The sequence below is a fragment of the Propithecus coquereli genome, unplaced genomic scaffold (assembly GCF_000956105.1).
Source record: "Propithecus coquereli isolate 6110/MARCELLA unplaced genomic scaffold, Pcoq_1.0 Scaffold25, whole genome shotgun sequence".
NCBI lineage: Eukaryota > Metazoa > Chordata > Mammalia > Primates > Indriidae > Propithecus > Propithecus coquereli.
In genome coordinates, this window is record NW_012148063.1 from 3,476,949 (window position 1) to 3,488,962 (window position 12,014).

At 38.1% G+C, this 12,014-nt stretch overlaps 1 protein-coding gene across 1 annotated transcript in view; it reads left to right on the top strand.

Moving 5' to 3' along the window:
* Nucleotides 1-683: 683 nt before the first annotated feature.
* The window catches only part of LOC105812402 (T-lymphoma invasion and metastasis-inducing protein 2-like), a 466,869-nt gene continuing 455,538 nt past the window's right edge, over nucleotides 684-12,014 (top strand). Inside the window, 1 exon segment of the mRNA XM_012646833.1 lies at nucleotides 684-1,192. Within this exon segment, the coding sequence (XP_012502287.1) occupies nucleotides 1,163-1,192 (30 nt within the window). The 5' untranslated portion in view covers nucleotides 684-1,162.

A 12,014-nucleotide genomic window follows, 5' to 3' on the forward strand; every position in this document is an offset into this window, starting at 1 on the left:
CTTTCACCTACTCCAATGTTGTGCATTCTGGGCTCCCCTTCCCGCCGTGCAGACAAACGCACTCATTGTCTGCGCGACCCCATCCCGGGATTGCAGGCGGCATTTCTTGCGCCGCGCTGCTGCATGCGGGCTTCCCTTCTCTGCCTGCCTCCGTCTGCCCCCGAGGCTTCGGTTTGTTTCCTTCTGTGCTGTTAAAACGCTAGGGCGCATTGTTACCGCACAGATGAATGCCTAGGAATTTTGTGGGTTTTTTGGCTGTTTGTTAACCTTTAGGCCACTGTCCAGTAAAGTTGTGAAAAGCAATTAAACCCAGCTCGTGCAAAAAGACCAATCCACAGGGAAACAACGGAAACGGGGACACATTTCCTAACTTGCCGCTTTGTGGGCACACTTAAGTTTCTCTAAGAGAGACATTATGGAGCGGCCTCCCAGCCACGCCGGTGGACCACACCGCAGCGGGGGCTCCAGCGTCTGCGGGGCACGGGAAGGGAGCACCGCGCGGGCGGCCCCGGGACCCACCGAGCCGAGCAAAGCGGGGCCTCCGGGCGGCGACGCTCTGGCCCGAGCTCGCTCGATGGTTTCCGCGCGGCCGCCGGGGCCCGCGAGGTCCAGTCGCCAGGGGGCGCGCTGACCGGCGCCGCGGATCTCCGAGCTGCGCGGCCCTACTCGTGTCCGCCATATTGGATGCCGCAGCCGCTGCTGCCAGCGCTTCCTCCTCTGTCTTCGCCGTACGCTGCTGGTTCCTGCGGCCCGAGCGGTGGGGAGGTGAAACAGGAGTCTGTCGGAGGAAGAGGAAGAAGGGGGGTGGAGAGTGTAGGGGACGGGGCTAGAGGGTAGGGGACCGAGACCGAGTGGGGCGGAGAAGAGAAGGCGCCGGGCCCGGCCCCTCCCCCGCCCGCTGCCCACCCTCCCCGGCTGCGCCTCTGTTCCCCAGAACGGCGCTCCGCCCGCCCTAGCGGCCATGCCGGGGCCTCGCTGCCCCTGAGGGAGCCCTTCCCGCCAGTGCTGGCTCTTCCACTCCCGCCCCGGGGTCGCAGCGGGCCGCCCTCCCGCCGGCGCCCCCTCCTCGCGGCCACGCCGCCGCCCCCATCTCGCTCTCCCCACCCAGTGCAGTGGCCGCCGCCTCTTCCGCCGCCGGGCTCGGGACCTCCGCAGCGACAACATGGAGGCCGTGAAAACCTTCAATAGCGAGGTTGGTATCACAACCTGGCCTCCGCTCTGCCCCCACCCCGGGACAAGGCCCGAGCGAGGAGGGTGGGCGCGGACCTGCAGGCTTTTCAAGGGTGGGGCGAGCGGCGGCCTAGCCGTGCCCGTGGGGGAGGGGTGTTTCTCTTCCCGGGCGCCCCTCCCCCGAGTCCGGGAGGAGGGTTGGGGGAGGGCCGCCCTGGGGCGGAGGGAGGTTCTGGCATCTCGGCGCCCTATGGAATGGCTGCGGGTTGGGAGGGAAGGCTCGGCTGGGCCCTCCCCAGGAGACTCCCGGCTGGTCTCCCGGGGTCAGTTCCGCCGGGCCTTGGCCCGCCCACCTCCTTTCTGGGCCTTCGAGATTTCAGATGGACAGTGGACATCACTCCAGACCTCCCTGGGCCCTTAATGAGACAGGCACCGATTGGGGACAGTGGCGGAGAAAGAACCTACGGGGTGGTGATCTGTAGTCACGTTACACGCAGTGTTTATAATTGAGATATTGTTGACTAGGTAACCTGCCAGCTAGGGACTTAAGCTAATTGGATGGTTGGTAAGAGGCAAGGTTATTCTGCGATTTCCTCTATTTTTATTTGCCTCACTTCTCCATCACGACATAAAGACACAAACGGTAGGGAGAGATCTGTCCATGGAGAGAGGGAAGATTCTGGGGGAAACATTTCTCACAGGCTCATTCACGTGTCTACCATGAGATTTTAAAAAAACAGGTGTCCAGCTTTTGCTGTTTAATTGAATTGATTAGTTTGGAGGAAGACAGGTTACTATAAAATATATTTGTTTTTTAAAAAAATTCTGACTTCAGTAAACCTAATGCAAACATTAAACATAGCAAATACATACCTGTAGAACCAGCATTAGTATCCTTAACTGTACACCTTAGAAAAAATACTTAAATGTGATGGTAACTAAATTAACATAAATTTTACGTACCTTTGATTTGGAAGCTCTAACGCTTTATTCGATAGTATGATTGTTAAATAATATCTTTGATATTCACCTCTTAAAATACCAGACTTTTTGCTGTAACAGCCCAAATAGGACGATACTTCTACATGTTCTATAATTTCATCTTCTTTTTTTTTTCTTTTTTAAGAATTACCAGTTTGAAGCTTAGCAAAGAGTCTAAAAGGTAGATAACATTCAAATGAATTGGGCTTTCTATATTAGATAGTGAGGCAGTATAAACTTTTCTAGGAAAGGATTTTCTTTTTTCAGTGCTAGATTTTTTTCTTTTTCTTTCTTTTCCTTTAAACTTCATAAATAATTAGCAGTAGCCTTGGGAATCTTCATTTTATTTATGAATTTATAGCAGATAATTTGGGGCAGATATCTCCATTTATAAAATTTGGTTCTACTACGCAGTACTCCATTGCTTAATATATGAAATAAAAAGTATTTAGTGTTACTATATATTTCAGTTTATTGTTAATAGTTCAAAGTTTAACAACTGCAGGGAAAAAATCTGGCTTTTTTTTGGCTACACATAGTGCTGTAGCACTAATATGTTAAGGTTTTTGAAATTATTTTTAAAAATCCTTTCTCTTCCATTGCAATTATTGGATTTAACACCCCGTTTTGATGGGTATGGATCCTCTTTGTTTAGGATGTTCTTAGCATGTGGACCCCACCCCCACTACCCAGGACGTTTTAAATTGGAGTCTTCCAATAGTAGATGTAAACAAGTGGTTGGTGCACTGTGGTTCACAGTAGAGCACAGTGGAGCAGAAATGTTACTGTCAGTTTTTCATTTTAGTATTGATTAAGGATAAGGGGCCTAATATTTACATGCCTGAATATGCCTAGCTAGGTGTTTCACCTCTTTTCTCATTCTTTACAGGAACTTGAGATTTCTGGTAGTCCCATTTTAGCATATGTAGCACTGTCCCCTTTCTTGCCCTATGGAATTCAAAAAACTTAAAAATCTTTTAACTTCTTTATTTACTGGTATGCTCTATTTTCACCATGTTTGAAGTGGGGTTAGCTTAAACATGGCAGTACAGAGTGGAGAGTTGAGGAAGGGAAATACATTTGAAGAACATTTGGAAAATATACACTTTTTGTTGTTAAAACACAAAAATACATAACCTTTTTTTTATTTTGGATATAGTTTCTGTGACAGAGTACTTGCTGTTACAGTAAATGTTATTGCAAGTAAGCATATACTGGGAAGTAGTTCAATAATGACTATTTTCCATTAAATCGTGTTGCAAAGTACAAAAATAAAAAAGAATTCGAGTTATAGGATGAGGAGAAAAGGGTGTTATAGAATGCTTGCTTACAGTGAATTTGGCTTTTAAAGGCATTTATCATTGGGGCTTACTCCATCACAACCTTTTCTGCTAAATTTAAAGGTATCTTTGAAGCCCTTAATTGTTAAGAAATTCCATTTGTTTTGTACGACACATCAAAGTTTAATTGTAATCATTAATGTTTGCCAACAAGATATTTTGATACTTTGAAATGTTTAAAGTGTGAAATGTTTAGCTTTTATGGCTTGCCAACTCTCAGGTTTTTAAAGACTGAACTCTTCCACCCCCGTTTTTAATTTTGCAGAGAACATTGACTTAAAGACAGGAATGTGCCAGAGATTTTAAAATTAAGAACATAGGTTTTGCTGGGTGTGCACTGGAGACAGGAGGATCACTTGAGCACAGGAGTTTGGGGTTGCAGTGGGCTATGATAGCCTGGGCAAAGTAGTGAAACTCTGTCTCTTAAAAAAAAAAAAAACAAACCCAAAAAACCCCGAGATGCAGATTTTTAATCTGCAAACTCCGAATGAGTTTCAGTCTGTGAAAATCCCTGACTTTGTGCAGGTTGTATATGAGTGGTCTTTGTCATGTCTCCCTCCCATCATAATTTCTCTAATGGGTTTTGTGACCTCTCGTTTTAAAAATTACTATGTCGGAAGATCCTTTAATTGTGCAGGAATTATGTGGTAAATTCCTCTTACTTATCATAAGTTAAATGAGATTTAGGCTGGAGTTTTTTTTAAGTGCCCACTGTGCTAATTTTGTGGGAAAACCGTAACTTCCATTTAAGCATCATCACTGTGATGAAAGTTTAATACCATGACTACTATAGTCAATTTTGAAATGGTGGAAGATTCAAGTTTGTTCAGATTGGAATATAAGACTCCCTAAGAGTCAGTGCTTGACCTGGGCAGTTAAGCATAGAATTATCATTGCTAGCTATTATCAAGATAGTGGCATTTACTTGTTATAATGATTTAGAGTTCTCACCTAGTGAAAAGGATCTCATATTGGACTGCTTAAGTCCGTGGACCAGTTTACGACTGCATTGATTGCTGGAATGCAGCAGTTTTATGTGAGCCGCATGTCTATATTCTGTACTTAAGAATGATTACTATAAGGAGGTCATTCTGGTAGGGTGTCTCTCTCTTTTTCTTTCTTTGTATTTAATTTTTTTGAAAAGGGATTGAGGGAGAGGATGGCAACGTATGACTCTTTCCTCAGAAAATTTCAACTTAATTGGAGAGGGCATTTTAAAACATAGCAGCTTTTAAAGAAATATTAATATATGAAAAATACAAGAACCTGTTTGCATCAGTTATGTTTAGATGAAGTAATTGGAGGAGGTGAGTTTTACTTGTTTATTGGTTTCTTTTAATTTTTAAGGACTTTAAAAAAAAAAACAAACATCGCCCAATACTGTTATCACACTTCAGAAAAGCGAACACTAAATTTTTGACATAATCAAATACCAATCAGTGATCAATTTTTTTTTTAGTTCCTTTGTATAGCTAGTGGCATTACTATAGCTTTTCCCCTCATGATGCATTTCTCTTGCTACTCTGAATAGGCTGAGTGGGAAGGTGTAGGATCGGATATGTAGGTTTGAGATGTGTCAGGAAGATGATTTCAATTTAATTTTTGGATTTACCTTGGTTCATAAATTCTGAGTGCATTCTATTACCTTCTACTATCTTTAGCATACCTAAACCCTTAGATCCTTTAATTAGGTAGCTTACTTTTTAAACTGTTCAGGATGTAGACTTTCCTGAATCACTTTAGCATCCAGTACGTTTTCCTGTTTTACGAAGTGAAATCCCATCTCCCTTTTACTTTATTTCTAATTTTGTATCCAAAGTGGGCATTTTGTCTAGCTGTAGGACTTTTTATAGTCTTTCCACCAATAGTAGACATGGGTTGTAGAGAAAATGGAAAAGGTAGAAGGAATAATAAAAGTATGTGAAATTTGTTTTTAGTTTGTATATTTTCCCTTTGTCTATGGTTCAGGAAAGGGAATTTATGTGAAATAGCTATGAAACATTGCATTTGTCTTTCTTTTTCATCTACCAGGGAGTCTGGCTCCATTTTCTTTGCTGTTTTCATTTTCTAGTGGGAGTTCTAGTTAATTTTTATCAGTCAGGCCATATTTTTTGTTTCTACCTTGTGAAATCCTTTAAAGATGTAGCATACTTAACTTTATAAAGGAAGGAAGTCTTCACTAATCCCCCCTGCCCCAGTGGTTTAGATCAGGGTTTCTCAGCCTTGGCACTATTGATATTTTGGGCTTGATAATTATTTGCTTGAGTAGTGGTTCTGTGCATTGCAGGATGTTTAACAGCATCCATGGCTTCAACCCACTAGATGCTAGTAGCACCCTCCCCAATGTGACAACCAGAAATGGTAATGTCTCCAGACATTACCAGATACCCCTGGGGGGCAAAATGACCTTGATTGAGAACCAGTGATTTAGGTCCCCTGTTAATTTGTCTTAAAACATTCCTTACTTTTTTTCTAGCAATTACTACAATTTTAAGTAATTAGTATTTACCACCAGACTGTAAACTCTATGAGGACAGCGACCATGTGTCCTCATGGGTTCATATCCTCGATATGTAGTACAGTATCTTAACATATAGTTCATATTCTAAATAAGGATTTCTTGAATGAATGGATGGATGATATACTAGGTAACTGGGACCTTGGCCAAGGTAGTTAACATTTCTGGACATTTGGTTTTAAAATAAATTGTTTGAGATTATATTTAGGTTCCCTGTTAGTAGGAAGATTCTTTGACTAATTTAATATGAAGTTAATTTTTTGGAGGACTTAGTATGTCTAAGCATTATTTTAAAGGTCATTTAATGGCACTGTAGGGGTATAGGAGATTAGATGGAAAACTGTAAATCAGAATTCTGATCTGTTTATAATTTTGCCTACTTTGGGGAGATGTGGGGAGGGGACTGTTTCATTGAAGATTCTAGTTAGGTTAAATCCATCCTGAGTTTTTTGTTGTGTAGTAATTATGGTTTCTATTTTCAGATCTACTTTTGCTTTGTTGTTTTTCTCATTGAAATGACATATAGTAAAAGTTTTTTTCTTACATTAAAAAATTTAGAATACGAGGATAATTGAGTTGGATGGTAATGATTTTGAGTCTGCATGATTTGAGAGTGCTAAAATCTTAATCACTCAAGATTAAATATAAAAAATTTTTTGGCAAGATTGAAATCCATGTCTAATGTATAGTTCAGCCATCTTACTCTAGTCTAGCAATGAGTTTGTTATAGTAATTTAGATTAACATTTAGGAGACTTTTGTATCCTTAGTCTCCTAAGTAGTCGTATTTTATGATCATTGGCTTTTTTTAAATAAGGGGTATAGGTGGCTTAGAGTTAGTGATGATATTACTGCTTGTATATGCAATTTCAAATGTCTCTTTCTAGGGTCAGTTTTGCTGTTATTGGACAACTTCTAACTCTTAATGGTATGAGAGAATGTAATCAACCTTGACCTTGAACACTGGCTGAGCTCCTGAACTCTTAAGTCAGCTCATTTTATCTGGTTTTGTTTTCTCAACATCTTTCTCTACTCCTCTCTCTCAGGATTGTGCCTCTACTCCTGCTTGTACAGACTGCTTTTCCAGCAGCATGGACACAAGAAGCATAGTAAGATGATGATAACCCACATAAGGCAGGCCCTTTGGAAAATGTTAGGTTTAAATTGGTAGTGAAATCATGTATTGATTATATGGGTAGTTCTTGGGAAGCAGAATGAAGTTTGTCACTTAAAATATATTAGTAGTCTTAAAAGAGAGTGTGTAGGAAACAAGTTGAGTTGCTTCACAAAAAATAGGTTAATTGGGAAGAAAAGTTGCTTAATGTGCTTGATAGTGAGCATAAATCTTATGTGAATTCTTGTTAGATTTACTTGCATTCTGCTCCACATAATTTTACAGAAGAAATAACTGTTTAGTATGAGTGAATTGCAAAACTCTTAATTTGGTGGTTAGAAATAAAATACATGTTTTGAGGAATTTCTTTAAACTATAAGATGACTATTGACAAATATTTTTGTCAATAGAAAAAAAGACTAAATCAAAAATTTTTGAGTTTCTAATTATAGAGGAGCAGATTGTGTTAGAGGTACAATTAGCTATGAAAACTAAATGCTGATGAGAAATATTTCTTTAGCCTGTGATTTCTTATCTGAATTAATTCTATCTCAAGTTTGTTGGTAAACATGATGAATTTTCTCTTTGTGATTTTGATTTTATGCATTTATTTTGTCTTTCTAATTTTGTTTTATGAGAGTTTGTGATAACAACCATATTTTCAACTTAGGGAAGACTATTTAAATGTATTACAATACTTACTGTAGGTCAGGAAACCTATCAGGAACGTTGACATTACCCAATTTAGTCAGAATAGAGACTAGGTTGCTGTTCTTGTTCTCTAAAGACAGTTAATGACTGTTAAGTTAATGTAAGCCAAATTTGTTTTCCAAATAATTCTGCAACTTTAATGTAACTTAAGTAGGTTGACTTGGAAGACCTAAGATTTCATTCTTTCAATCCTTTGTTGATTCATTCAACTAATACTTAATGCATGTTTGTTGTGGCCCACGCATTTTTCTATCTCCCAGGATACAGTGGTAAACCAGACAAGCAAAAACCACACCCCCTTGGGGCTTATGTCTTACCATCCTTTTCCTTTTGCCTCATCAGCATTGTGTGTAGTGAACTTGCTGCAGAGCTAGTGAGGCTGGGTAGGCATTGCTGACTCCAGTATTGCTTCTTTGCTAGGGACTGTGTTGATTGTAGTAGCATGTCTCTCCAGTCTCGTTCTGCCTTGTCCATTCTCAGCATTTTGCCTCATAGAGTCCAGATTACTTGTCTACTGCTCAAAATAGAGACAGAGCAGGTAGACTTATTTAAGAATATGATCCTATTTTAACAACAATGGGAAAATATGACTAGCTACATTTATTTTATGCAAAATTGCCTGTCATATATTTTTAAAAATCTCCATTGAATATTTTGGAATCGTAACTATTTCTTATAAAATACAGCTTTAAGGATGTTTTCATTTGTATGAGATATAATTAGTCTTTCTATGCAAATGATTAAAGAAACTTAAGTGGTGACCAAAGTTTTATGAATGCTTTATGAGTTTAGAAGAATAAATTACTAAGTATTTTTATTTTTAAAACAAACTTTTTCTTGATTTAAGTTCCTGAGAGAATTTGGTGTCTATTTTATAAATACTTATTTTCTGAATTTGATGTGACACCTCAGAGCTCATTTGAATAGCTTGTCAGTGAAGGATGAAATAGTTTGGGCCATGTATTTTAGTGTGTAGAACTTGGGAAATAATATAAAGATCTCTATACAATGATAATACTAGGTCTTAGTATCTCAAAGGTTGACCAGATCCTAGTTAATGGCTTTCTTTAATTTAGTATTGTTTTTTAATGTCATAAAGTTTTATGGTTAAAACAAATAGATACAGGTGTTTGAATTTGTTGAAATATTTGAAGTATTATTGGTAAAATCCTTTGGAGTAAAAGAATGTTTTTTTCTAAACTTCTTTTTCTTCTTTTGATGAATATTGAATAAGTAAAATTTTTGCAAACCAAAACATCCAATACAGCAAATGTCTAGTTTCTGCATCAGCTGCTCACTATGATGAAAAAATGTCTGGCTTATGTCTTTTCGAAGTACTTTTATTAATAATTTACTAAACATTTGTTAAAAGTGAATCACTTTATAATATATAATGTTTTATACTCTGCCCCTCTTTTCTTCAGCCATTACTGTGTTTTAGCGGATTTTTGGTTTAATTTTGTGAGAATGGTTGGATAGGTGCTATCCCAGTTTATTAAAAGGGAAACTGAGGCACACAATTGTGATTTTACGAAGGAAATGCAGCTTTGTGAGCATTAGAGTGGGGATCGGAAGGACCCAGTTCTCAACCCCTGGCACAGGTGTAAAGGAGAACCATCACTCACTTTTTCATAAATACACAAATTTTTTTCTGAACAGTATGAGAGTAAATTCCAATTCATGGTGCCCTTTACCTCTAAATAACTGTGTATTTTCTAAAAACAAGCACATTCTCTTATTTCACCATAATACAATACTAACATCAGGAAATTGATGCAAAGCTGTTGTCTGCACATCTTATTCAGATTTCACTATTGTACCAGTAATGTCCTTAATAGAGTAAATTCTACGTCACACCTTACATTCACTTGTCTCTTTAGTCTTTTTAATCTGAAAGTTGATTACTCTTGTCTTTTATGACCTTAGAGATGATATTTGATGAGAATAAGCCAGTTATTTTTAGAATTCCTTCAATATTGATTTGTCTGTTGTTCTTCATGATTAGGTTCAGGTTCTACATTTTTACCAGGAATACTCCAGAAGTGATACTGTGTTCTCAGTGCATCATATAGGAAGTACATGATATCCATAAATCACATTATTAGGGATGTTAACTTTTCTCTACAAGGTTTCTCTACTATTAATATAAAGTTACTAATTTTCCCTTTGTAACAAGTATCTTATGGGGAGATATTTTGTTGCAAATACCTTACTACTCATCAAATTTTCATCCACTTATTTTAGCATCCATTCAGTTCTTGCCTGAATCATTTGTACTAAGACGGTTGCCAAATGGCGATTTTCTAAGTCTGTCATTTCTGTATTTATTAGTTGGTGTTCTGTACAAGCTTTCCCTTCTCACCATTTATGTATGTATGTATGCATATCAGTGTGAACTCATGAATTCTTTTTTATTCATTGAGTTTTTTTGATACTCTGATTGTTTCAGTTTTGACTAGTCAGAGCTCTTTCAAGCTGGCTCCTATGTCCTTTTGACAAGTGCCTATCGTTTTTTGAGTACTCCCTTATTTTCTAGTATAATAAAATATTCCCACCTAAGCCCTAGAATTGGACATTTCTCCAAGAGACCCTAGTTTGTTCTGGTGGATATGTATCCATTAACAGAACTAGAAATTATATACACACAAACTTATTTATCTGTTTTATATCTATCTAAAAAGCTGTAAGTTCGTTGAAATATCTCCAATTCCAGTCCAACACTGTAAGGTTCATTCTAGCCTTCCATCTTTCTAAGTCTGTGATTCCTTTCTCTGACAGTGAGAAACCTGGCTTCTGTTATCTTTAATATATTTACTTATTATTTGCTCAATCCTAAACACAGAAAGTAGTTTCAGAATTGCTAAAGCATGTCTGTGAAAACACACCTATTAACTAGAGTTTAATATTTGTTTATAATTTATTTTTTGTTTAGCTTGAGGGCATATAGTTAAAATGCTGTGTGCAAATATTTCTTGGTTTTTTTCCTCTTAATGTAGTTTTGCTATTCATTTAAAGTATATTGGGTTCAATTTTTTGTTTGTATTCCATTTTTATTTTTGCCTTTTTTGTTTTTAGTATGTGAAACATTAAAGATAATTTAACTTTAATCCTCCTCTGCTTTTTCCTAGCTTCAGCATTATAACCACTATGCTCTGATAAAAAACCAAAACAACAAACCATTTATTTAAAATTCTTCAAATAACATTCCAAAATTCAGAGGTTTGGATGAGGAGAAGGGTTGAGTGAAAGATCTAATAGTGAGATTCTACTAATAGGTGACAGAAAATGTATATTCAGAAAACATTCATTCTGTGTGTGTGGAATCTCCAGTCTAGGGGGTTCAGCAAACTTTTCCTGAAATTATATACACACAAAATTCCTTATCTGTTTTGTATCTGTCTAAAAAGCTGTAAGGTCATTGAAATATCTCCCATTCCGCTCCAACACTGTAAGGTTCATTCTAGCCTTCTCCCTTTCCAAATCTGTAATTCCTTTCTCTGACAGTGAGAAGCCTGGCTTCTGTTATCTTTAATATATTTACTTATTATTTGCTAAATTCTAAAATACACACAAAGTAGTTTCAGAATTGCTAAAACCATGTCTGTGTGTGTGAGGATCATACAGTATATACTTTGGGTTTTGTGGGCCACAAATACGCGGCCCATATATGGGTCTGTTTTGTTTATTTTCTGTCTTCTATAAATCTTTTAAAATATAAAAACCATTCTTAGCTTGAGAGCCTGCACAAACAGGCCATAAGCCATACTTCACTGGGCTGTGCTGTAAGTTCTGAAACCTGAGAACTTGATTAATAGCATTCTACTTGGAAACAAGAATTATAATTGAGCAGAAAAATATACTTCGTGTAAGCTTTATAATGCTTGTTTTAACATCAAAATCAGCACAAAACGACTTGAAAAACTGCGTGGTGGAAATATTCATTCAAAAATTTTTTTGTGTACTGACCATGTGCTGGCACTATTATAGGCTCTAGGGATTCAACAGTGTACAAAACAGATTAGGAAGAATCTGAAACCAATCGCTGTTCTCACGGAGTTTACATTGAGTTTTTGTGGGGGTGTGCACTGGAAATGCATGTTTCCTGTTTTTCCTCATTTGGTAACATTTTATCTAGTAAAAGTTGTTTTCATGTTAATTTGCAGATAGGGCATTCTTGTTGG